The 27,854-nt window shown below is 37.4% G+C and overlaps 2 protein-coding genes across 2 annotated transcripts; one reads left to right on the top strand and one right to left on the bottom strand.

The window, feature by feature from the left end:
• Positions 1–158: 158 nt before the first annotated feature.
• LOC133978507 (creatine kinase S-type, mitochondrial-like) lies at positions 159–4,841 on the top strand. Its single transcript, XM_062416761.1, has 9 exons — positions 159–301; positions 900–1,098; positions 1,181–1,276; positions 1,380–1,601; positions 1,915–2,000; positions 2,920–3,043; positions 3,249–3,383; positions 3,490–3,615; positions 4,725–4,841. Exons 1-9 carry the CDS (start codon positions 159–161, stop codon positions 4,839–4,841), a joined length of 1,248 nt encoding a protein of 415 aa, XP_062272745.1.
• A 9,918-nt stretch (positions 4,842–14,759) lies between these two features.
• Positions 14,760–27,616, bottom strand: LOC133979465 (corticotropin-releasing factor-binding protein-like). Its single transcript, XM_062417984.1, has 7 exons — positions 27,536–27,616; positions 27,314–27,401; positions 26,694–26,851; positions 25,424–25,634; positions 24,053–24,207; positions 16,268–16,388; positions 14,760–14,914 (listed from the first exon to the last, which is right to left on the bottom strand). Exons 1-7 carry the CDS (start codon positions 27,614–27,616, stop codon positions 14,760–14,762), a joined length of 969 nt encoding a protein of 322 aa, XP_062273968.1.
• Between the last annotated feature and the right edge of the window lie 238 nt (positions 27,617–27,854).

Below are 27,854 nucleotides of genomic sequence, written 5' to 3'. Positions count from 1 at the left end.
AATACAACATGATGTCACCAGCTGAAAAAAAGGCACAAATATAACCTCTCACTGAAAGACTGGAAATCCGTTTTTTTTCTTTTTTGAGTGACTAGAAAACATACAAGTCACCTTTGCCCCCCTATCTATCACCAGGAAATATCCCAGACTACTTAACCATGGCAGGCTCATTCACCCGCATGGTATCAGGCCGTAACACGGCAGTGATTCTGGCCAGCATGGGAGCTGGCACACTGGCATCAGGATACCTCCTCAGTGACAACACTGCTGCTGCTGAGAGGAAGAGGCTCTATCCACCCAGGTGTGTATGTGAGTGTGTGTTTGTGAGGTGTTTTGATAATTACCTGTATAGCCAAGTTGTTTAACATTACTGTTTCCTTTAAAGCAGAATTTAAGGCAGCTTATCAACATGTTGCAAATATTAAATAAGTAAAGTATAATACATTTCAGTGCTTGTTACTTTGCAGAGTGAGATTCCAAACCTGCAGTTCATACAAAATATTTAAATTAATTTTCATGATGATGCAGGACACAATGTATGATGTACAAGCAAAACATCTGGTGCAAAGTGAAGATTGATCTGATTGATCTTCTTTTTCAGTTTCGACCATAGACAGACCCACATCTGTCACTACATAATTTCTTAGCAAATCCTCCATCATGATGGATTGTTGTTTGTGTGTCTAAAAAATTACATATTGAATGAGCAAAACAAAAATAAATAAATCCTCTGTTTATGCTGGTATTTAGAAAACTGTATACATGGTGTGGCTTCAATTTTACTGGAACATATATTTTAACTCAAAAGGTTATTTGTCTTAAAAATTGTACAGACTGAAACATGAAACAGTTCTACCGAAGTAAAAAGTAAACTTGTCTAACTGGAAACATGTCTACAGTGCTGATTTCCCTGACCTGAGGAAGCACAATAACTGCATGGCAGCAGCCCTGACCCCAACCATTTACGCACACCTGAGAGACAAGGCAACCCCCAATGACTGGACCCTTGACCAGTGCATCCAGACCGGGGTTGACAATCCTGGACACCCCTTCATCAAGACTGTAGGCATGGTAGCTGGAGACGAGGAGAGCTACGAGGTTGGTGTTATTGTTTGTAATGAGTTGTTCATACTTTAATCCTAAAAATGGATGAACTTATAGTGTTTACTTTTTCGATCAGGTGTTTTCCGAGATTTTTGACCCTGTTATCAAGGATAGACACAATGGCTATGATCCCCGTACAATGAAGCACCCCACTGACCTGGATTCTTCTAAGGTTAGACCTCCATTTCTTTGTTCTCTGTGCTACATCCATGGCCTTGTCCATCAATCACTTCTTGTATCCACTCAGACAGTGACCTAACCTCTGTCCTCCTCAGGTCACCTCTGGGATGTTTGATGAACGCTACGTCTTGTCATCTCGTGTCCGTACCGGCCGTAGCATCCGTGGGTTGAGTCTTCCACCTGCGTGTACACGCTCTGAGCGCCGTGAAGTGGAGCGTGTGTGTGTGACAGCGCTGGCTGGCCTAAAGGGAGAGCTGGCTGGTCGCTACTATAGCCTGGGAGAAATGAGTGACAGAGAGCAGCAACAGCTTATTGATGTTAGTGACAAACACACACATGCACATATCAGACCATTGTCACTTTTGGGGACATTGGATAGGCTTGTATTAATTCCCTGGAGACTTACCTTAATCCTAACCATAAGTACTTGTCTAACCCTAACCCTTACCCTAACCTTAACCACTGACCCAATAATCAGCGTTTCCCCATTTGGGGCCATCCCCAAAAGTAGCCTGACCATGCATACACATGCACACACACACATATACATGGTTGGTTTCTGCACTTTTATATTTTGACCTTTGACTTCTAATGTCCCATGATTAATCTTTCCCTTTACTGGTCAATCAGGAGCACTTCCTGTTTGATAAACCTGTGTCCCCTCTGCTCATGTCAGCTGGGATGGCCAGAGATTGGCCTGATGCTCGTGGGATCTGGTAAGACTAGGACAGACTCAGTCCAATATATACTGCTGCCTTTATAGCTACACCGTTTGTAGTCATTTTGTAGATTCCCCTAGAATGCTAAGAATCTAAGTTTTTTGAGGAGGCCTCAGGAGTTTATTTTGTCGTCCACAGCCATCATTAGCGCTCAGTTTGTGGTAGAGACAACTGAATATTTGGTTTAGAGTTACATCAACAGAAACAGAAACTAGGCAACAGCTAATTTGTGACCCTCTTCATTCTATAACTTATTTTGATCAATATATGTTATTTGACAGCATTCAACATTTTGTGAGATACAATTAAAGGTCACTTACAGGGGAGCGTCTAATAACAATCTCTATACTATTAACAGATCCCAGTACAAGATGTAAGAGGGGTTTGGGTATACTGTCTGACGTCAGATAACATGACTTCAGAGAATTGGATTATATTTATTCTGTAAATTATGTAAGAACTGATGACACAGAAAACACTGTGCCCCTGATGCTGAATGAACGCGCTTGCAGTTCCTCCAAAATCAAACTAATGTAGGTTACTTTGTCTCAGGTTTAAATGCTTTTGACATCCTTTTATACCCAAATGCTGCAATGAGCTAATCAAATTTCGCTCTTCTCTGCAAATCTAAAATGCCTCTCCTTATCCTCTATTTTCCTCTTTTTTTGTTCAATTACTACAATTTCAGTATCTTTTTTATGTTGCTGTTGGTTTTTTTCATATTGCTTTCCACCACTCACATCCCATTTGCTTCACTGAATGTGCCTTGTTTCCTGTGTGTTTTTTTTTTTTTTTTTTTGAGAAATCCAAAATATGTTAAAATGTTAAATTACTGAATTGGTTTGAGTAGATGTACTTAAATGGACATCAAAACCTAGCTTTTGACTGGAGCTGAATTCTGCCTCCCTTGTCTCAGGCACAACCATGAGAAGAACTTCTTAATTTGGATCAATGAGGAGGACCACACAAGGATCATATCCATGGAGAAAGGAGGAAACATGAAGAGAGTGTTTGAGAGGTTCTGCAGAGGTCTTAAACAGGTATGCAATCATTTACACAGTGTGGATGTTTACAAAAAAACAACAACCTCAGTGTGATTTTTATAGACACATTATACACATTCATATTAAAACAAATATTATAAAAACAAGATAAGACTGCAAAAAACAGAGCCAGAAAGTGTGTTCCATTTCTTATTTGTTTACTGCTTGTACTGAGAGTATGTTGTTTTGTCGTGGCTTCTAGGTGGAGAATTTAATTCAGGAGAGAGGCTGGGAGTTCATGTGGAACGAGCGTCTGGGCTACATTCTCACCTGCCCCTCTAACCTCGGTACTGGACTCAGGGCTGGCGTGCATATTCGCCTGCCCTTCCTCAGCAGGGTAAGATAGCAAAAACACTGACAGCTCAACTTGAACAACTGCATTCACCCTTTCATGGTGGTTTACATGTCTGAAGATAATTTGATACTTGATGTCTGTGATTTAGGACCCTCGCTTCAAGAAGATCCTGGAAAACCTGAGGCTACAGAAGAGAGGCACAGGAGGAGTCGATACGGCTGCTAGTGGAGACACCTTTGACATCTCTAACCTCGACCGTCTGGGCAAGTCAGAGGTAAGCACGCAGGGATTGAAGAGAGGAAGGCAACGGCCAAAGCAAGTAAAAAAGTTGAAATGAGCAGCAGGCTGAGAGAGACAAAGCCAAACAGAGGAGAGCAGACATCTCAACAGGTGTGAGCTATGAATAACCCCTGCTGTTCTTTAATCTGTAACCCAGGCAGAGAAGTACCAGTCGAGGCTAACAAACCTCTGATTCCTGAGTTGAACTTCTCATGCCCCACTTCCTCCCAGGCTGTGAACCAACCTAAATAAGATCAACCAATAAAAAGCTGTATAAACTCATAGATTGCTATGGTCGGGGTTATAGTTTGGTTTACAGTCTTTCACTCAAGGGGGGCAGGATTTATGTTTGTCCTGAGAGGAAGTCCTGTCTGGAAGGCTGAACTCAGGGAGCAAAAGTCCCCTGTTGTAGATGAATTTAGCACTGCCTCCCGGCAAAATGAGCTCTTATAAACATTTATAGGGCAGTTACAGTCAATCAGATGCCAGCTGGTCATAAGCTTTATAACTCTGTTGCACTGTTTGTCAACTATCTGTCATGTGGTGGAAAAAGTACTAGCATATGCTACAAACTCAAGGAGAAGTAATGATTTAATGATAATTCTGTCAAGTACAGTGCAAGTACTTTTGTAAACCAAATGAAACAAAACCGGTTGTGCAAATCAAATACTTTATTCTTCTTTCCTGACTGGCTCCACTATGTGAATAGTTTGAGAGTTGTCCACCAATCAAAATCTGACACAATGTGCAGTTAACCACTGAGTTAGGGTTAGGGTTAGGGTTAAATATTAAATTAAAACTTCAGGAAAAGTAAAACTACTTAGTACAAAATATACTCACTTTATTCCAACTAAACCAGTTAATTTGACTTATATGCTCCAACCTGAGCCAATGGAACTAATCACTGAAATCAGCCAGAGTTGTTGTCAGATTAAATTAGATTCTGAATACTCTTGAGCATCAGTGGCACATGGTAGGGGGAGTTAGGGGATCTGGTGCAATGGTTGGTAATTCGGATAGATATTATTTCAAATGTCACCTGAATTTGTGAAACTGTATGTTTTTTTGATCTAATTGTCAATTCTTGTTATAATGCATCCGCAGGTTGAGCTGGTGCAGCTAGTGATTGATGGTGTAAACTATCTAATTGAATGTGAGAAGAGGCTGGAGAAGGGGCAGGACATCAAGATCCCCTCCCCCATCGCTCAGTTCAGGAAGTGAATATCACCTCTGCTGGGAATCCTGGAGTAGAGCAGGCGCTCCAACCGCTGGTCGTAAAACTGTTGGTCTTAAAAGTATTCATGGCATGTATATCATCGTATTGACTTACATGCAGAATAAATTAATTACATGTACATGAATTCAGAACAGAATAAACTCACTTGATGAATCCAGCTGCCTCACGTAATGATGCTTGTAAGAAGACTAAAACACAATGATTTTTGCTTTTAGAAATTCAGTGGTGTTACAGCAAAGAAAGGAAAAAGAAATAAGACTGTTAATAAATTCCTAGTCAAGTTTATTTCATATAAAGCAGGTGGAATTGTGACCGAAACTAGATAAGACAATGATAGCTACCATAAAACCATACTACTAAGCAAAACAAGATAATAAACCTGTACTACATATAGGTCAAATAGGAAACAAAATTACAGTGCAAACAAAGTATATTGCACAGACTCTCCACTGCTTTGCTAGTTCCTTCTCTTCCTTAGACAGAGATGTTGTTATTAGGCCATGGCCAACTACCAGACCTAATAAGATAGAGCTACGTATATTGGACAATAAAGCCATTACCATTGTAACTCTATATTTAAATGCTGAAACATGACTTGTCCTGCACAATGACTCCCTAGCAAGACTGAGCTGCAGCAAGTATGTTCATGGTCTTATACTGATCAGATTTTCTTCTCTGTCTAATAACTGGGAAAAAGAATAAAACAACCATTGGCAAAGGGAATAAAGATGGATAACTCCTCAGCAGCTGATCATTAACCTGGCATCAGACATCACCACCTATACAAGGCCCTTAATCCAGGGGTAAAAAGGCCAATCTCATTACTAGCAGACACCAGACAGGCCAAACATTGTCTGGTTAACACCTTAATAAAGCAATTCTGATCATACTTACATCCTCGGGTGAGAAGTGAAGATTATACTATAAAAATAAAGCCATCCTGCCATGAAATTAGTGTTTTAATTATTTAGGTGAATGGCCCCTTTAAATCCTGCTGCTCAGAGAGTCTCTCTGAGTCGCTCTTCCTTTTCTGGCTGCAGATTAATGACGTAGATGTATTAATGCTATTAGAGATCTATGCTAAAGAGCTCACAAACCGTGTGTGTGTGTGTGTGTGTGTCGGTAATGAATTAATGCTGCAGTTATTACAATCTGAATGAGGTTAGGATATATTTGAAGGACACTAAAATAGGATTTTCGAAACTGTAGTGTTTAAATGGGATTCACTTAAAGTGTCCTCAGTGTATAGTGCCTCTAAGAAGCCAATATCCAATATGCCATGTTTATTGTAATATGAAAATGATGTCATGGCTGTTGTAAATCTATTGTATAAAGACTGAATAGTTACACATTGACATCTCCAGGTGTGGCTGATTCAGTCTCAGCTTCACCACAGACGACTGAAGTGCTCTGGGCAAATTTGCACAAATAAAGGACAATTAAGCTGTTTCAACTCAAGTAAAGCAAACTCTTGTTGACACTGGAATTCCTTTGGTAAATGGTTTGATGATGAATTAGTGAAACTGTTGAGAATTTTATAAAATAGACTGAAGTATCAACTTTAAATAATGGTTGGTGGACACTCCCTGAATGTCACCTGCCCAATTATTTATTGGTACTAAGCCAAAAGCATGAGGTATATTGAGGCTATAAAACACACAAGGAAGTGGCTCATTTTCATTTGAAGCCAGAGCTCTTTCTGCATTGTTCCCAATTTGATCAAAGAGTCAAAATGAGGCTGTTTGTAACTTTGGCGTTCATCTGTATGATGCTGTCAGCAGGTAAGAACAGTAAAGATGGACAGTCAGCACAGATATTTGCTTTATTTTTGTTGGCTTTGTAAAACGGTTGCATTCACCTTTGCTTGCAGTGTGTGGATTAAGGTGTTACACCTGCTGGAGTGTAAACCCCGGTGAATGCACTCAGAGTTGGGATTGTGCTCCCCATCATGACCGCTGTGCCACCACCATTGGTGAGTTGAATTTTCTACTATACATGTCTTGAAATAGGCTATGATATACGGTTTGATTCTCATTATTCCAAATATGATCTTGTTTGATCGCTGTTATTTACTACAGCCATGACAAACCTTATTAGTATAAGAGGCTGAATTATTAACAGAACCTACTTCAGTAACATATTTTCATGGAAACTTTCCTGTCTTTGTCTGTTGCAGTGGCTGAAAATATGATCACCAAAGACTGCATGCTTAGTGTTATGTGTGACAACGTTTATTCTGTGGGGGTCAGTTGCTGTAGTGGAGACTTGTGTAATGGAGCAAAACACACTGGAGTCTTTGTCCCGCTCCTTTTAGCGCCCATAGCTGTCATTACACTCTTAATTTGAAGCCTAACTTCCTCACTTTTACATCCATCCTGTGAAAATCTAAATCTGCTGTGGTGTTTTGATGGTTAGAAAGTGGAGGAAGCATACTGGCGCTGAAGGACCCTTTGAAGCACTTATGAACTTTGGATTTATTTGGACACCTTAAAGGAAAACTTTAAAATCCTGGTGGACTTTTGAGAAGGATCTGCTTTTTGCACTCTATCTGGGTCATTCCACGAAATCGGTACCTTTTCAACTTTCAGAATTTAAAATATAAAATCATTTTTATCACAATTTTAAAAGTATCTATGGAAAGAAGACATCTTAAAGTGACAATAAATTATATGGTGCCATCTCAGGCTATTTATTTTATTTATTTTATGACATGTTATCCACTCCATGATACAATTTATCTGTCAACCCTGTTACGGACAAAATGGTTACTATATAATATATTTGGAATTAGAATTGTTTAACAGTTTACACATGTATGGACAGTATTTCAGTCCCTCATTAAACTGGGATTATTTCAGATTATGAATATATTTTTAAAATTTCAATTTCATCATTCAGATGACCAAGAAAATAAAAAATTTAAAAAGAGACCACATATTAATTAAGATATATATGTATTTTTATGAGAGAAGTATTGAATAAAAGGTAGTTTCCAAAACATTTTACAGTCTTATTTGGATTGGTAATACCTGGGTGGCCATTCTAATTATCATTTTTACATTTTTATCAAATTAATGACAGTAACAGGACTGACATACGAAGTAACAGGACTGACAAGAGTAACAGGAATGATGGGACACATTGTTCAGCACACTGTACATATTTGTATCTTTTAAAAACATTACTGCATTTATTATTATTGTTGTTATTATTATACCTTATAAATAACTATCTTTTAAATTGCAGTAGCATGGAATTTGCATAGTTATATTAGTGAAGCATATTGAATTCTAAGAAATGTAATGTTTTGAGGGGTTTGTAGTCGGGATCATGAATTCCAGACAAAGTTCTTTTAGCTGGTATTTGGTTTCCTTTTCTTTAACATTACAAGATAGGGGTGAGGTTCTGTAGTGTAGCATTTACACAAATACATGATTAACAAGAGATTTAGAAGAATGTTACTTTAATTGAAACTGATCCTCACTACACTGGTCAGAGAAATCAACTGGCAACATTAAAACCAGACCATGAAGACCTATCACACATCACAAGTCTCTTTGAAGTAGGAATCAAAATTCACATTGAGTTAGGTAAAAACTCCATCAAAGTTAAATAGGTAAATAATAACATGGTGAATGCAAAACCACATTAAAGTAATACTTTCCTGTCACTGAGGGAGGTAGCACCATAGGAAAATGAGATTCAAAACTTAGAATGTAACCATACTATAATTAATGTTAACAAGAAACGGAGATAAAGTGTTGAAAACAGAACAGGAGAACTACTTCACAAATAAATCTATGAATGTGATATGCACATTCAATGGAGATATCTCTCATTTTACTTTGTAAGATCCAACCATATATCGCTTTGGATCGCCACATGGCGACCAGTGATTGGTAGTGGGGCTGGGATGAAGCGAAGCACATCGTCATAGAGGTACCAGATTACATCATCATGAATAGGCCAATAGAATTAATTTGGACCTCCACTGTGCATACATTTGACCTGGATGTTAGTGTCATCTGTTGCAATGACAATACCTGGGTAAATGTCACCATCATACCTGACCATACACCACTTTCCAATGATGTCTGTACTAGTCCAATCAACTGCACTAGATTGGCTCAGAGTTTGGTCACGCATACTAATAGCATCTGTAAAAGTGTATTGAAGTATACATATAAACAATTTAATCAAAACAACAATATTACATTATCTTTATAATAAGAAAGCAACCTCAATAAAATGTTAGATGCATATACTAACAAATGTTACTAAGACTGTAATAAATGCTCATATGTCACCCACATTTCATAATATGGGCATCAGCTCAATGATACAAACAAGATAAATTTAAAAAATGTTAGCAATTTATCTAAATAAACGTTTTAAACTGTGTGAAACCTAATCAGTGTCACTCCTGTTACTCTGGAAAAGTAACAGGTTTGACAGTAACAGGATTGACGATTTCAAGCTAATTTGCCCCTAGCTGGCTAATGTTCAAGGTCACAAGAGCACATGTCATACAGTTTGAAAGAATCTTACTTGTAGATATGGTAAATATCAAGATATACAAATTATTATTTTAATTAATATGTTACAAATTGGTAACAGTAATGACGCTGTATGATGTCCCCCACCCCAACAATCTCATAAAACAACAAAATTATACATTATAGAAGAGAGAAACTTAGTTGTGTTTTAACTGTTGAAAATCCTCTTCCTGTAAATGATGTAACTTCCTGTGAATGATGTCACTGTTGGAATGTGCCTTTATTTTACAGAGGTTTTTTTGTGTCAGTAACAGGGCTGACATGAAATCAGGGGACACTGATAAAATGATTAAAATGTTATAAAGATGACATGTATTCATGCTGAAAACCTTGCTTAACAATGAGATTACTATTAGAACAATATACAAATGTGAAAATTGTATAATTTTTCCAACAACAAGTAACAACTAAAAAGACCTGAAAAATAACTTTCATAGTGAGGGACAGGCGAAAATCCCTGCCTTATCAACATAAATGCAAATTTAACTATGGAAAGTAATATTTAATTTACTTAAATTTGAGGTAGTGTTGATGATAGAAGACATACTAATGTTAAGTTTTTAAATTATGTGTGTATTTGGTATTATAGTGATTTTATGACAGATTATTTCTCTGGGACGCAAAATGTACCGATTTCACGGAATGACCCATCTGTAATTATTCTAATGGTTTCATGTATAATACCGTTTTTTATGTATTACTGCCATGGAACTAAATCTATGGTCTACTTTTTTTAATCTAAATGTAAACATGTACAAACTGAAAATTGTAGCTATTTAATTTGTGTACTGTATATTGAGGAAATAGCAAATTGTTTGTAAAATATTTTATTGTACTATATGTCCTGTGTGCAGTTGATGAAATCAGGCAGTAGAGGGCAGTATAGAAGAAACAAAATGTGGTACACAAACATTGTAAAATAGTGAGACTACATGAACAAGTCCTTAACTCTTTGTTTGATTGTCATACTTTTATTATACCATTATTATGCCTAAATAAAATATTATATGTTTATAGATATGAGTCTATTTCATGTACCATGTAAATATAAATAAATATATGACTTTCTTCAACTGCTTATTTTGATGAATGTGCAACATAAAATGTGTAATTGAGGAATAAGTTCATGAATCCAATGAACTCTCTTTTTACAATCTTCCATAGTTATAGTGAGTCTTGCACAATGTAAGTGTCAGATAGGATCTCATCATGTGTTGTGTTTTGCATCAAAGAAAGAATGAACATGTTGAATTAAAAGCTGCAGAAAGATTTTTTGAAGTTCAATGACAGCCATAATTTCAGAGATTGCCGTCTGATTTACTGAACTAATGATATTATGAGTTTAATATTAATGGACAAATAAAGTGAAGTGTTTACCTCTAAAAGAGCAGATCGAGACCACACCCATCTGGCTATCAGTTCTGATATCTTTTCAAAGTGGACTCTTACACTCTGACCGCATATAAACTAAATTTGCTCCCCTTTGTCCAGTTACTATTGAGATAAAACATTGTGCTAAATGAAAGAACACCCAACACAGCTGTGGTTTAACCATTATGCCGTCACTGAAGTCCCATGACATGAGTATTAGTGTAAACTGTATTCATATCTAACTATTCTCTGGTGTTTGTGGTTTGATAAATATACATAAAGACATATTTTAACTTCATGTTTCAAATTATCTCTCATAAACCTGTAGTTAATCTAAATATAATGCTATTTACTTTGGATCTTCAAAGACACTGTAGCTCATTCAGAAAATCTTTCAAACATAATCACACCAAAACACAAAACATTTTCTACAGTATGAGTCATGCCAGTACAGAAAAAGAGCCCACACACACTAGGATCTCCACAATATAAATTAAGCTTGATGAGTCATGTCGTCAGTTAATTGAGCAAATTATTAAATATAACTGCTTATGTTGTAATTGTTTATCTTATTTACATAACAGCTGCAAATTTCAGAATGACTGTCACATTGACTAGATTGCTGCAGAACAGTACAAATAAATCTTTAAAGGCTGTAAGGCATAATGCTCTGACGTTATAAGCAGTGTGTGGACTATGTACTGTATGTAATTTGTTTTGATATTCTTGCTCTGGGGTCAGTTGATCTGTGAAATAGATGTTTTAATGCTTGCTGAAGAGGCAGCTGAGCAACTAGAGAGCTACGGAGCTGAGGTCACTTAGAAACTGGTAGCTAAAATGTTAAGCAATGTGTTTACACCAATGAATGTTCATTTATGGATGGAGATGCTTACTGTCTGTGTCTTGCTGTGATTGATTTATGCTCTTTCCATTGAGCATATAAAACATACGAGTGGGGGTGTATCTGCTGCCAGTCTCAAACTTCTCACATGAGGCAAGCTGTCAGATAAAAGGGGAAAAAGCTGCTTAATTGTTGTAACTTTTACATTTAAAAAACTTGAGTTCATGTTATTTTTGCTGTGGAAAAAACAAAACAAAAAATTTGATCTGCTATATGCAAACTTCAGAAGTGGATGGAATAGGTATTTTTTGAGTGAATAATTGAAAATTGATCTTTGTATGATTTAAAGTAGGTGTTTTTCATACCAATCATCTTACGTACTGTTTCCTAAGCATTTCATCAGACATCAACATAATGAAATGACTTAAAGCAGTGCCACTAAATAATTAAAAATACCAACTAGCTGATGAACACAGTGGACCGTTTAGCAGCTCAAGAGTCAGATATTTCTACAAAGACAGAGCTAACAGGAGATTTCATACTGAATTTTTACCAGGTGACCAGAAACTCAACATGAATATCTTCTGTATGATAAACAACTGTTTGCTAACAAGTTTGTCATATAAACATAAAAAGGTGATTGTATGTCAGTGTTTTGTTTCCTACCTCCAAGTGGCCATATTATTAGTTACTGCAGGTTACAAGTACACTTTGCTGAAATACTATGAAAATATGAACTTATAGTGTCGTACTGTTAAACTTTGGTTGTTTTACTTCTTTTGGGGCAGAGCAAATTATGCATATAAAACGTTGTACATTTGTGGCTATTCAGTAGCAAGTTTGTGATTATAATGCAAATACTGACAAGTTAGTCAGGAAACCAGAACCTCTGTGTGGTTGAGTGGTATTTTTATTAGATTTTAAGAGTATATTAGCCTTGACTAGAATGTGAGTCAGTTACATGTGCTCAGAAGCAGCTACACTCTATGACCTCCTGCTGTCCAGGCCTTTCCTGGAAGCACGGGAACCTAATTGGCTTTCCCTCTTTGACCAGGCAAATCTTGCTTTGCCCAAATAAGCTCTTTTACAGTTTTGTCATTGCTATCCAATTAACTCAACAAATAAACCAGTGACTCTCACCTCACATTTTGGATTTGTCATTGTACAGGGGTGAGATGTTGAGGACAAGCGACCCCCTCCATCTAATCATAATTAAAGCTAAAAGATTACATAATTAAACATGTAAAGTAGTGTATTGTCTGTATGTCACTGCAATGTTACAAATTAAATCTAAAAAAAATAATTATAACTAAATGTATTATATTTTATTTAATGAAGAACAATTTTTAGAACGAAAGGAGAAATAGAGAGAAAGAAGGATGAAACAGAGAAGCAGTGTGGTTTATTCATTTACTAGTCCAGTGTGTATAATATCTTAAATAAATATAATTTCTTCTTTCTGTTACTTTAGTGTCATTAGTAACACAAGCATGTCTAATTCTGTGCAGGGTCACATCTCATCCACATGGACATGTGACCCCTTTTGGCCCTGACAAGTGACAAACTCATTTACAGTCCACCACCTCGGGCCACTATAAATACATTACAGAGTATTCAAGACCGCCTGTCTCCAGTGCTAGAAACAAATAATCAGACTTTATCCCCCTACGATGGCATCCAAAGTGCATTTCATTCTCTAATGAAGACTGAAAATTGCAACACATCGAGCGAAAAAAGACATCCGCTGGTTAATTAAATCATCACGGTTGAGCAGGTTTGAGATTAATTCCACGTAAGGAGAAGATCAAAAGCGAGCCAGTTAAAAGGATGTCGAGGGGTATGAGCACTGAGGCTTGTGGGATAATCCCATTAAGAGCTGCACATTTATTCAGACTGAGGATCCACAGCTGTACGGTATGTAAGAGATTAAGGCTAAACAGTAAAGTGATGGAGAGGGGTCACAAATAAACCTGTATACTCACAGACTTAGAACAGTGTGGTGTGTTTTTTTTAGTTAAGCCTTTTTATTTATGATTTTAAGTAATGAACCACTATAAACGCTATTTCAGAGTTTTTCTCTGGAACAGATTGGATTACTAGAAATAAGAGAAATACTACATGAGTCACTGTGTGATACTGATTGCCAAGGACATATTTTAATACAGTGCGATACACATACACACGTTATCATTTTTCATATCAGCGGTGTCTTCTCTGGCTACACTGCAAGTATTATATGTATAATTAGACTGTTGCCTAATAAAGGTTTGATTTAATGTGTATGTGTGGATTTTTGTCCATGCATTAATATTCACATTTCTATATTCAAAAGTGGGGACTGTTTTACATTTAGAGTTAACTCTTGCGTTTAGTTTGCTTTTTTTCTTCTGTTTCTCTCACAACCACGCATCATTAATTAAATGAAGTTTAAAGAAGAGCAAACTTTGAATCTCCTTGTCATCTTGAAAGTCTCCGTTCTCTCAAAGGTATGTGAATGTGACATAGATTTTCGAAAATATAAATCATCTGCCTTATAAACATTGAAAAGTACAACACCAAATAAGTGGATGGATCTCGCAGAAGCCTCCAAGAAAAAAATAAACTCAAAGAGAACATGCAGCTCTATCATGAAGAATGGAAAAAGGCTCATAAAAAAACCAGACTGACTCACAAAAGCAAAACATTAAAAATGTGCTTCATCATGCAAGTCATATTTATTTTTAAATTGTCAAGGCATTATAAACAGAAGTTACAGCAGGGATGTGAAAACCTCCCAAAGAATATCAAAACTGATATCAACTGACAACACAGGAAACAAATGCTCTGGCCAAGAAACATTTCACAGAATTTCATAACAAACGACTGAAAAGAAAAAACAATGACACCCGACCATCATCCGTAAATTTGAGAATATAAATATAAAATAATTCTTCAAATAAATACGCTATGATCAAAGCTAACGTAATTAGGACACCAAATGAATATTTGGCAAAAACAATACAAAATATTTATTGACGGCATTAGTCAAAATGGACATTTTCATGGATGATTTTGTGTGTGTGTGTGTGTGTGTGCGTGGGTGAGTGCGTGCGTGTGTGTGTGTGTGTGTGTGTGTGTGTGTGTGGTGTGTGATCTTATTCCACAGTGCAGAAGTTATCCAGACTGTTCTCTCGGGTCTTGGGGAGCTCGTTGCCTTCCAGTAGTCGGTACTGGAAGGAAACACGGTTGATGTAGTTCCCACTGGACACCAGCCTCACCACCGAATTATCACAACCAATCTTCATCTGGGCTGAAGAATTACAGGGAGTGGCAAAAAGAAAAATAGATACTTTACACTTGAGTTCATTCAACGCATTTGTGCTTCTGAGCCTGACAAGTGTATGAATTGACTAATCTTATTAATTCATTTATATTTAAATTCTCTTCCTCCTGTATTGTCTTTGATGTGCATTACATTGTATCAATTTGTACCTGATGTACTATATCCAATAGTAGAATCTCATGGTGAAATATCTTATTAGACGGGGAGATGTATTAGTGTTTATTTTGAATATTAAAGTTCCAAGTGAAAAAGTTTCACTTACTCTTCGATGTTTCTATACATTTAAATAATTCTGGCTCAATTGCATGATAATCATTAAATAGTATAGAACAGATTGACATATTGGACACATACTTGTCTACTTAGTCACTGGAAGAGAGTAATATGGGAGGATCTACAACCAGCAGCAGGTTAGATTAGTTTAACACTAAAACGGCAAGTTGCTAACTAGCTCTGTCAGAAAGTCATAAAATGTGCCTCCCAGCATCTTTAACACTTCTTAATTAACACATTAAATCTTGTTTATTTATTGGGGGGTTTTGTTCAATTAAAAGATGGAGGAATGACTATTTACTGTTTTATGGGAGCTTTCATGTCTGACTTTTTGCTGGCAGAGAAGAGTAACTACCTAAAGTCTTCAGTGGTTACTTACCATCCAAGAAGTAGTCACAATGGGCACATAACCCCACTTAAAATGGCCACGTGTCATTTTATACTTTGGTTTTTGTACAGACTGAACAAATTAGATATCTAATGTGTTAATTGGTAAGCTTATAGATGCTGATTTTGATTACTGTCAGACAGAGCCAGGCTATCTATTACAGTCTTTGTGCTCAACTAAGCTAACTGGCCGATATTTAGGCTAATGGCTAAAGGCTTTTTTATCTGAAGTCGGGCTCAGACTACAGGAGTTTTGCAGACAGTTTATCCCCAATTCTCCCATCCTGACAATCAGAGGAGAGCTCTGGTCTGGTACCAATGTTTGGCCCAGATTATCTGGTAATGTGAGTGCTTTACAAACCGAATCTTAAACCTCCAGAATTGCTTGCATACTCATCTGGGGTGCCCAAATATTTTTAAGATGCCAATGTATGTGACATTTTGGACAGCTGATATGGATGAAAAGCTTGACAATGTGTGGCAATCTTCCAAGATATATGATAACTGTACGGACAAAGAGAAAAGCTTTACAAAGCAAGTTGTTGCAACTTTTCAGTCTCTGTTTTGTTAACATCTGCTTCCCCGTGACATCACTTGAGGTGGTGCATAGTTTTTACAATCAACATCACAAATTCACACTGGAGGTAAACTGAGACTCACCAAGCCCACTGAGAGAGAAACAGAGATCAGCTACAGGGAACATCTTAGACGTGTCTACCCCGTTCCCTCCCAGCAGCTCCACGAAATCACCTGAACCCGAACAGCCCGACCATACCTGCCTCTGTAAAAAACACACAGTGAAACATTGTGATGCTATAGCACAGATGAAGTGATGGGTAACTTTTTGACAGAGTAAAAGTATTAAGTGGAATTTTAGACAGCTAATTGTTGCTACAGTGCAATGTTTTATGAGCAGGTCCTCTTTTTGTCAATATCAAATGCTGTACTAGCACGGCTGTCTACAGAGGGCTGTGAATGCAACTGTGTAATTCATACAATTTAAAACATAACAGCAATGCAACATAACACAATATGAACATCAAAATATTCTTTTTAAATGAATTATTGAAATGCATTCAACATGTTTGTTCAGTTTCAAGCATAAATTGTTCAGAAATTCAGAATGTAAGCCTAACAGTGTTAGTTTGCAAGAAAACAGCACAGGATACCTTTTAAGGATAAGGCTAGTGTCATTTGATTTTTATCGTTCATTAATTTCCTACTGTCAACATGAAAAACAAATAATGTGATTAGATGGTAAACACACTTCAGGCACTCGTGTGTAGCCTTTTATATGAATAAAGGCCTTTTAACTTAATCCTAGTTAATCTAAAGGTAATTACACATCTGAGTGAAGCAGGAAGAAAAACACCAGGATTAAGTAAAAAAGCTTTTATATATAAATAAGGGCTTTTTAACTTAATCCTAGTGTTTTTCTTCCTGCTCCACGCATGAGTACCTGAGGTTTGTTTTTCCTTCCATGTGATTACCCTTTTCTTGAAGAGCACCTGCGTTTTTCTTGAGTTTTATATGACAAAGACAGTAGTTGATCACACCATACCTCTTTTTCACAATTGTGATAGCCTGTCTCTCAATATTCTGTACTTCTCTTCCATGTCAGTGGCACTCAGTATACAAAGCCTACTTTAACAGTAACTCCACACTAATTTTGGAAGTTAAACTGCCATGCATTACTACATTAATGCTGCTCAGGTTGTATAAAGAGTATGTTGTTTTTAAGTAAAAATTATTGAAATTGAACAACTTCTTTGCACCTAACAACTGTTTTGTTGTCTTTCAGTCAGGACTTTGACCACATCACAGCAAAGAGACTGCTCCACTCTCATTACGGTCTTCAATGACAGCCACTTAAACACAGACAGTGGCAAAATTTCAGTCATAGTATTATTATATCTCACTACTGCATTTGACAGAATTGATCAAAACACATTACTAGACAGACTAGAAAACAGGGAGATACTTTCTGGCACAGTACTAATTTGCTTTGAATTCTACAAAGGACAGGGACTACTTGGTGTCTAAAGGACAAAAATGACATGCAGAGTTCTGTTCAACATCTACATGCGTCCACTGGCTCAGATTATAGAAAACAACAAAATATGTTTCCATAATTATGCAGATGACACACAGATGTACATAACCATTTTTACCAGGGGACTATGGTTCAATGCATTCACTGACCAAATCAATGATCAGATGTGTCAAAATTCTCCTCAATGAAACAAAGACAAAACTGAGGTAATTGTCTTTGGAACCAAGGAAGAACAATTAAAGTCAGCACTCAGCTTCAGTCGATAATGCTAACAATCACAAACCAAGCCAGAAATCTTGGGGTAGTCATTGATTCAGACCTGAATTTTAACAGCCACATTAAGACAATTGCAAAGTCAGACTACTATCACCTAAAGATCATATCAAGGATTAATAGACGTATGTCTCAGCAGGATTTGGAAAAACCTGTCCATGCACTTATCTTCAGTAGACTTGACTACTGTAAAGGTGTCTTTACAGGTTGATCAAACAGCTCCAGCTGAATGAGAAAGCTGCTGCTTGAGTCCTCACTAAGACCATGAACCTGGATCAGATTTCCAGTTCTAAGATCTTTACAAAGGCTTCCTGTATGTCAAATAATTGATTTTAAAATACTACTGTTGGTTTAAGCATTGACTGGTTTAGGGCCAAAATACATTTCTGATCTGCTGTTACGTTATAAACCATCCAGATCTCTCAAGTCATCTGGGACAGGTCTGCCTTCTGTTTCCAGAGACAAAACTTAACTAGGAGAAGCAGTAATCAGTTTTGATGCTCCACGTATCCGGAACAAACTTCCAGAAAACTGCAGCAACTCTCAGTTCTTTTAGACACTTTGTTTGTTGCTGCCTTTGATGAATTCAAATAATTATGAATTTCTTACACTGCACTCTAACTTATATTTTTGTTATTTACCTCTCTTATTCTTTGTTTTCTATTCTCTTGACTTTTTAAATGGCTTTTTTAATTGTATGTAAGTGTCCTTTTATTCTGTGTTTCTCAATGTTTTTAATGATTTATGAAAAGCACCTTGAACTTGCTTGTTGCTGAAATGTGCCTTGTTGGCAGTACAAGCAAGATCATGAGATTGTGTGCAATTACCCTTTAAGACATAACTCTTTAAAAAGTAGGTCACAGATATATCTTGATTTAAAAAGGCTTAGCAAATTTCCTAAAACAGCACTGTAACTTTTAGTAAAACAAAAACAGGAGTATATATTGACTTTGTTGGGGACTATTTTCAGTCGGGAATTTGGTGCACATGTGAGTAATTACCACAGCAGGACAGTGTTTGTGCGACTGTCTCAAATACAGGTCAGGTCAAGCTTTCTGTGCTCCCTGTTTCATCATGTGATTTCTATTTATACAAATCATCCCTGAAATTGTGACTCTGTGACTTTGATTATCTTACGACTTTCCTCAACATTTGTGGAGAATTATCAGGTTGTTTTATTATGCCCAGTTAATGCAATCCATACAGTTTATCATAATGTCAGCAGTCTGGCAGCCAGTGTCAGACCAACTGCCAACAGCATCAGGAGTCATTTAGTTTTGTTCGGTCTTTAATCAACATGATTTACACCATGACTGTCCTCTAACTTGGACTAAATACAGGGTGTCTTTACAATTGAAAGTCTTTGTAAGTAAAATGTCCATATTTTATTTTATTTTTTTAAATATTCTGTCTACTATTTTAATGTAATCTTTGTAACTTTGTTTGAACATTAATTATATTACTAGTTTGTAAACATGACATTTATTCAGGATAACAATGTTTATTGTTGAGGGCAAATTTTAACTACTACTGTAATCTATTGTTTGTAGTCATTGTAGTAGCAGACATTGTAGCAGTAATGATAATGTAGACTGTACGTAGGTTTAATTTTCTCTTGTTGCTGTCACTTTTTTTTTATTCTTGTGCTTTTTTGGGGAATGTGTCACTGTCAGTAATTTTTCTTATTTTAAATGTTTAACTCAATAATTAAGTACAATTCCAACTGCTTCAGTAACAGCTGCTGTCAAGATGTTAGAACACCAAGGCTTTGTCCCTGGTAGACATATACATTTCAACCTAAGACGTCTATTCAACATTATGTATCAGAAACAGAATGAGGAGTCTGTGGTGATTGCCTTAGACGCCGAAAAGGCTTTTGATTATATTGAATGGAGGTACATGTTGACCTCCCTGAAATATTTTGGTTTTGGACAAGAGTTCATTCAATGGATTGAAGTAATTTATGCTCACCCTCAAGCTTCAATAATTACTAATGGTGACATTTCACAATCGTTCCGTCTCCACAGGGGTGTCCGCCAGGGTTGCTCCTGTTCACCCTATCTGTTCAACCTAGCCATTGAGGCCCTAGCCAGTCACATTAGACTGAATCAAGAAATAGCCCCAATTAAAATGCATGGTGTGGAGAATAAGATATCCCTTTTTGCGGATGACATTACTCTATTCTTGTCACGCCCCAAATCCTCCATCCCACCTTTATTACAGCTTATTGATACCTTTGGCAGTTTTTCTGGCTATAAGATCAACTGGGGTAAGAGCGAACTTATGCCCATATCAGACAGGGTTGACCTTAACTTTTTACGTACCACTTCATTTAAAATTACTAGAGACCAATTCAAAACCTTGGGTATCATTGCGGCACGTGACCATGGAAAACTCCTCTCCAGTAACTGGGAATCTAAACTGCAACAATTGAAACAGAACATTCAATTTTGGAACACATTGCCCATCTCCATGGTCGGTCGTATTAACGCCATAAAAATGGTTGTCCTTCCTAGATTCCTATATATTTTCCAAAATATCCCTGTGTTTATCCCCCTTTATTACTTTAAAAAGTTGGACTCCATCATATCCTCCTTCATATGGAATAATAAACTAGCTAGAATATCAAAAAAACACCTGTTTAAGCGCAAGGTGGAAGGAGGCTTTGGTCTGCCTCACTTTAAGCTGTACTACTGGGCTGCCAACATGAATGTACTACTGTACTGGCGTAATGGTTTGCCGATGGCCCACTACAATCAAGAAGCTGTACCCTCATGGCTTCAGATGGAAATATCTTCATGTGGTGCCACCTCCCTCCCAGCACTCCTTAATAACCCTGCAAAATTAAAGATACCTCTTTACATAAAAAATCCCATAATACTTCACTCTTTAAGAATTTGGAAACAAATCCAGCTTTTTCTTGGTCTGCCTAAAGTCTACATAGACAGTCCAATCTGTCACAATCATGCTTTCTCCCCGGCTTTAATGGATCCAGTCTTTTCCATGTGGAAAGCGAAAAATATTGTTTTTTTACAGGACCTGTACTTTGAAGGTAACCTGGATTCATTTCAACACCTACAACAGACATACGAATTACCGTCCACACACTTGTTCAGGTTCCTCCAAATTAGGCATTTTATCAGGACTCATATACCACACTATGAACATATGCCCAAACACAACACACTAGACAACTTTAGACGCCTCATACCAGGAAGCAGAGGCACAGTTTCTTCTCTGTATAGTATTCTAATGGCCCATGAGGAGGTGTCCACTGAAAAGGTGAAAAACGATTGGGAGCAGGAACTTAACACGGAACTCAATGTAACAGTTTGGGAGGGTATTTTGGATAGGATCCATAGCAGCTCAATAAACTCCAGACATTCTTTAGTACAGTTTAAGGTAGTCCACAGGCTTCACTACTCTAAAGCCAGGCTCCATGGCATTTACCCCAACATTTCTCCTTTATGCGATAAATGTAAACAACAACCAGGGACTCTTACACATCAGTTTTGGTCTTGCTCCAAGTTAACTTTATTCTGGTCTCTTATATTTGATTACTTTTCAAAGGTCTTTCATAAATGTATTTCACCAGACCCACTCCTTGCCATCTTTGGTTCAGTGGTGTATAACCCCATCCTCACAAGTTATGAAGGGCAAGCCATATCCCTCTGCACTCTGTTGGCCAGACGCCTCATTTTGCAACAGTGGAAGTCAGAGGCCAGCCCTCTGTTCCAGCAATGGCTTAGAGTGCTAGGCAATGTACTGCACATGGAGAGGTTGCGCTATAAGATCACCAATAAAGAAATAATCTTTCAAAGGATATGGCAACCTCTGTTGGACAAATGGGCAGACATGTGTGAGACCATCAAAGCCCAAAGTGACACCCCTAGCACTTGAGCCTGGCCTCTTCTCTTTCTTTCCGCCGAATTTGTTTTGTACATTATGTTGTCTAACACCATCTAGTCATTTACCTCTTGCTGGCTTTTTTTTTTTTTTTTTGTTTGTTTCCTTCTTAGTTGTTTGTTGGTTTGTTTTTATGCTGGGTGGGGGGTGGTTGGGTTTGGCCTTGTTGGCCTTGTTGTTGTTGCAAAAAAAAAGCAGAAAACCTGAAGGAGAACCTCTGTACTGTTATCCTGTATAACCCTTGAGTCCTTCAATAAAGATATTTAAAAAAAAAAAAAAAAAAAAAGATGTTAGAACACCAGAGACTCAAAAACATACATACAAAATACATATTTCTGATTATTTGGTGATGTTAACAAACCCCCCATTAGCTGTATTCTACTTCAACTTGTAAAGATGTCTAATCAGCCAGAAACACTAAAAAAACTATTTGCCAGATAGAGCAGTGATTTTGGATGACGCTCCATAACCCTGGATTATGTTCAATGACAATTTTTTTTAGGAGTTCACTGCCAATGTGTTTTCATTGAACTACTGCCACATCCATGCATTGCAAATACAATATGGGTTCAGTCAAAATAGGGGAAAATGAAACTTATTGGTAAAGATTAGATAATAAGAGCAATATTCTACAGTAATAAATGAAGTAAACAATTTAAATATCTTTAGGTCACGGTCTTACCAGTCCTACCAGATACTTTCCAAGCTTTTATAGAAACATCTGAAATAATCAACTCATAGATTTATACATGTAGATACCAAATTGGGCTGTGCTAGTCATTGTATTACAGTGTCAATGCGACCAACATATTGGTACGGAGTAGTTGCCACAAACTCAGACAAATATATTGCAGGAGGTCTATCCACTCTTACAGTTTTCATATTTCTCTGTATTGTCAATTTTCCAGCAATTCGCAGGTAACAGGTAATACTGAAAATTGTGTTGAATGCTGAATGATGGCTTCATACCAAAACAGTGGTTAATGCAAAGCAACAGTAGGTTAATAGTTTCAGAATAGTTAAAGTTGCCTTAGAGCTTAAGTTTGAAAATTTTTTTTTAGACGTATGTATATTCAGTTTTCATATTGTGTTGTTATATGGCTACTATGTTGACTTAAAAATACAGGATAAACACTCAATCCAATGTAATAGTTTTGGTGTAATCTTTTGTACTAACAGTGTACCAATACAGTACATACTAATACATATACATAGGTACAGGGGAACAAGATATAAAGTTATGGAACACAGAGGTAACAATTTGGGAACTTACAAAGAAGTTATATTGTAGTTTTTTTAAACTAACAGGTACCTATTGTATTATTACAGCATGTGTAAGACTTACTGAGTAATTATTGGAAGTCTGAGAGGAATTTAGAGATAATTCATTTGGTAGGTATCATCACCTGAAATGTTCCTACTCCTTGAAATTAGGCAACCTTCCTTATCATGGAGGCAGTAAACACCCCGAATAGCTGCTACGTTTTTTTTTTTTTTAATGTCCCGACTCTTGATCGGAAACATGACACTTGTGGTTGGAAGCAGGAAGTACAGCTATCTCCTGCAGCTAAGTTCACTCTTTTCCACTTTTTCTACTTTTTACCAACAATTATCTAGCTATCCACCTGTCCAACTCGCCTCCTAAAAAGGCAAGTTGTCACATTATATTGTCATCTGAATGGCAACACTGTTGTTCCACTAATGGAAGGCGGCGACACTAGACCATAAACGAGTGTCCAGTAATGAAGTTTGCTGGTGAGGTGAGAGACAGCAGAGACAGCCTTCAGAGGCTCAGTTTTATGGTCATACTGTAGCCTACACTGTAATATTAGTATAAGTTGGCCAACCCAGAGCTTAAATAATAACTATAAAATAAATTCTCTCTAAATACTTCCCAAACTTCCAGATTACTGCTCAGTATAGGTCATACATATGCTGTATTAATAAAATAGGTTTTCGGTAGTTAAAAAATAACTATAGTAAGGTTTTCGTAATTTCCCAAATTGTTCTCCATTATTCCATGACTTCAGATTTAGTTCCCCTCTACCTATATGTTTTGGTACGTATGGTACTGGTACACCGTGAGTAAAAAACGTTGCTCCGTAACTCTAATAATAACTGGAGTAATTACACTGCACATTGCAGGCTGTACTCTGAAAGTAAGAGTAAGAGAAGTCAAACAAAAGGGAGGATGTTGTCTGTCTGCGTGTCACCTGTTGGCTGAGCTCATTGCTTTTGGCCTGCCCCAGGCTGAGGTCTGTCAGTTGAATCTCCACAGGGTAGATGATAGAGAAGCTGCAGTTCCTTCGTGCATGTGGCATCACCATGGTGAAGCTGCCCTCTGGACTCTGGGACATGATGTTGCAGGCTTTACACACACACACACACACACACACACACACACACACACACACACACACACACACACACACACACACACACACACACAGAGCGAGAAGGAGAGGTTTCAAATCAACAGTTTCCCATCACTAGAGAAACTCATTATTGACACCTCATGTAACAAATTGGACATAATCAAGGTTGACTGCGGGGAGGGGACACAATTAGGGCTGAGCATGGAAATCCAATTCCAGTTCTGATGACAAAGATAAGAAAGTAATGAAATCTGAATTGATAACAGTATGGTAGACTAGACAAGCACCAACAGGAATCGGAACGGTTTACTCCTGCGGGCGTGTTGTTCATTTAGCAGCATTTCAGCAGAGAAGGAGCCGTGCCAATCAAAGCTAAAGCGAGAACAGTGTGAATATTATTTATTGTGCAAGATTTGAACAGAGATTAAGCTTTTAACTTTTATGTGTGTATAATTTTTCAAATTTTATGTAGGTACTTGTTGCTTCCTTTACTAAGGAACAGAGAAGAAGAAATGAGATTTAAGATTTGATCAAAATAATTACTAACCTTAAATAACCCTAACATTATAATTTACTTACAAAACCAGGTGTTTGCTATTAATGTATTATATACACATATATAAACTAATACAGATATAAGGATGCTGTTTTGCCCAGTTTTATTATATAGCATACCTAAACAAGTACCTGCAATCAGATGGAATAAGTAGTATTGTGGACAGCTGCATTTAGTGGTCAATGTATGAATGAAACCTCACACACTGACCTGTGATTTATAATGTTTACACATAGACAATCCATTCAGTCGCTTGTGTCAGTTCTCTTTCTTTGTGTGTTTTTTGTCTCACAGCCAGACAGTGATTGTTATGTTGCTTGACACAGTGTTAACACCGTGTTTGTCAAGCAGCTGGAAAACAGGTGCATCCCTCTCATTCAATCACTCCCTGTCGCTCTCGGCCTTGATTAATGCTTGACCAAGCGCAAATATCCAGGAGGAGAACACATGCATGCACACAAGCAAAGTACCACCAGTCTGGCTCTCATTTTAAAACACAAACATAAATCTGATTTAGATGCAAGTGCTTGGTCCTTGATTTCTTGTTTAAAATTTCTTTCTCTTTGATGGATTTTCAGTTACAGATTCAGTTTATTTTGCTTTCAGACTTGTTGATCCTTAATTGACTTAAAAGACGTGAAGCAGTCACTCACGGAAAGGGTTGTGTAGCTTTTTGACAGCGAGTGTGAAGCCACTGTCAGAGCTGTGAATATGGAAGAAGATCATGGCGACGTTCTGAGAGGAGCGGCTTGTGGCTCCTGTTGCTGTGGAGGAGCAGTAGTCTGTGTAGCGTTCGTGCAGAGGGAGCAGGTGATCCTGAGCGCTGGGGAACTTCTCTCCCTTCAGAACCCAGCCGTCAAACATCTGCAAGAGGAAAACACGATATGGATTAATTGTACCAGGTTTTTATAATAAAATACTCTGTTCAAGAGTACACAGACCCGAAAAAGAACCCATCCAGATTATTTTTTCTAGTGCTCCATGTGAATAGCTTAATATACACAATATTGAGTCATCATTTCAAATAAGCTCTATCTCTAAATGATATAAAAAAGGACTTGTTGGAGGTAACTATGATGTCACCAGTTTCTTTCAGTTTTGTGTAGACACACGTCAATTTAACATAAAAGATGATAAGTAAATCATTCAGTCGTATTACCTTTTCTGTTTATACACAATATGTAGTGAACATATTATGGATTAATATGGTTTCCCACCTGCAATCTAAAAAAAATAACCTTTTACATCAGAAGATTCAGCTTAGCAACATGTACAAATCATGATGCTTTCTCTTAAGCTTGGTTTAAGTATAAATAATACAACAGTACAAAAATAGTTTAGGTGTCTTTTTCCAGGGGCGTCAGTCCAATAATATTCACTGCACTGTGTAGAGTGCTGTGTTGTGTTGTGAATCATATTTAATTGCAACCATAATCCAGTGAGAATTGCATTCTATAAATGTTCAGTTAATCATATTTAAACAAATAAGAGGTGAAAAAAGAGGTCTGGTGTTTGCGTCTGTTGAACATGTTGAGCATGTGTCTCCCATTCAGAGGGACTGTGGTTATATACAGCTTTAATCTAGGCACTAAACCAAGTCAATACTTTAAAGTTACAGTATCTTTGGTTTCTCTCCATGCCATTCTTATCACCACTTTACACAACATAAACTATAACTGCAATATAACTTGCAGGCTTGGACTCAGAACCAAAGCCTTCCTCTTCCCACACTTGCTCTAAGTGATGTGACCAACGCACAGTGTGGTATTTGGCCCTTAAATGCTGCCTTAACCAGTTTGGCATCATTTTAAGCAAAAAGAAGATGAAATAGAATACGGGGTTTCAATGGACAAGCCCTGAATTTCCGTTCTGCTTGTCTCAAAGGGTTTGTTCAGTGTTATTTTTAGCGATGGTATAGCAAACCTTGATGAAGTCCCCAGCACTGCAGTCGATAGTGACGTCAGACAGCTCCAGACTGATGACCTCGTTAGGCTCAGCGATGATGAAAGTAGCGCAGGCTAGCTGTGGCCGAGATGCCACAAAGGTGAAGTAGCCCTCAGTGGCCAACATGTCCAGACATCCTGACAGAGAAACCATTTATGAAACACTTGAAGTAGATTTCTGACCACAAGAAATTTTTTTTATGGACCAACCCAGCAAATCTTCAGTGTTGACAACTCACAAGTGGCTAGTGTTGGCTGAGTTGATGTGACTCTTGGGATATTGTGGCAAAATAATTTTGATAAAAACAGACTTAATCATTTAGATTGTCTTAAGTTCTAAAATTGTACTGTGTGCACTCTTGAGATGACAGTATGTATGTACAGACATAAAGATCCATGTAAGCATGGACTGATGAACTGATTGAGTGATGAGTAGAGTATTGCAGAATGTTTTGCAGTATCTTCATGGACACTAGTGCTGCAATAAACACCTCTTTTCATTTAATTACTAGGCATACTTTTAATTATTTAGGCCTACTTATTATCCATGTCGGTAAACAGTGTTAGGCATAATCAGCTAATGAATAAAGCTGCACTTACTGAGAGGTCGGCGGAGAATAAAATCCTCTGATTCTCTTTTCTGGTCTAAACTAAGTAGAGAATATAATCCGTCTGAAGCTTCGTTGTCCTTAATAAAACATGATGGAAACAGATGTCAGGTTACAGCTCTACTCACGTTAACTTTATACAGACATCAGTTTAACCTACGTGACCTGGTCAGTAATTTCGCCTTGCTTATACACCTTAAAAATGGGATCTTACCTCAATATAACGACTGAGCCCCATCCGGGATGAGAGGGAGATGAGAAAGAGGAAGAGTTGTGCGCGCGGAGCCACCGACATGCTGAGTCTCTCGGTATAAAGTGTTTCCTGAAGCTGAGGGTGAAATAACGGCGCTGTCTGTGAGGTGGCAGCTTTTATAGCAGCAGGCAGGCCTACATCAGAGGGTCACTGAACAGCACTGATTTTAATCATGTGTGAAAATCTGTCATTCATACCAATATTAGGACATTTAAACGGCTGGCTGCGTAAAAACTAATAACAAATGCGTAAAAGGTAACAACTGCGTGTAATTTAATAG

This window comes from Scomber scombrus, chromosome 4 (genome assembly GCF_963691925.1).
Source record: "Scomber scombrus chromosome 4, fScoSco1.1, whole genome shotgun sequence".
Classification (NCBI taxonomy): domain Eukaryota; kingdom Metazoa; phylum Chordata; class Actinopteri; order Scombriformes; family Scombridae; genus Scomber; species Scomber scombrus.
This window is presented reverse-complemented; position numbering and strand designations above follow the sequence as displayed.

Bases quoted from the DNA above. Each gene is read 5' to 3' on its own strand.
- LOC133978507 (XM_062416761.1), top strand. From the start codon at position 159: ATGGCAGGCTCATTCACCCGCATGGTATCAGGCCGTAACACGGCAGTG. The intron at 1,602-1,914 runs GTTAGTGACAAA...CTGGTCAATCAG, and splicing joins AGCAGCAACAGCTTATTGAT to GAGCACTTCCTGTTTGATAA. The intron at 3,384-3,489 runs GTAAGATAGCAA...TCTGTGATTTAG, and splicing joins GCCTGCCCTTCCTCAGCAGG to GACCCTCGCTTCAAGAAGAT.
- LOC133979465 (XM_062417984.1), bottom strand. From the start codon at position 27,616: ATGTCGGTGGCTCCGCGCGCACAACTCTTCCTCTTTCTCATCTCCCTC. The intron at 25,635-26,693 runs GTTTGCTATACC...TTCCTCTTGCAG, and splicing joins GTGCTGGGGACTTCATCAAG to ATGTTTGACGGCTGGGTTCT. The intron at 16,389-24,052 runs GTGACACGCAGA...TGTTTTTTACAG, and splicing joins GCAATGAGCTCAGCCAACAG to AGGCAGGTATGGTCGGGCTG.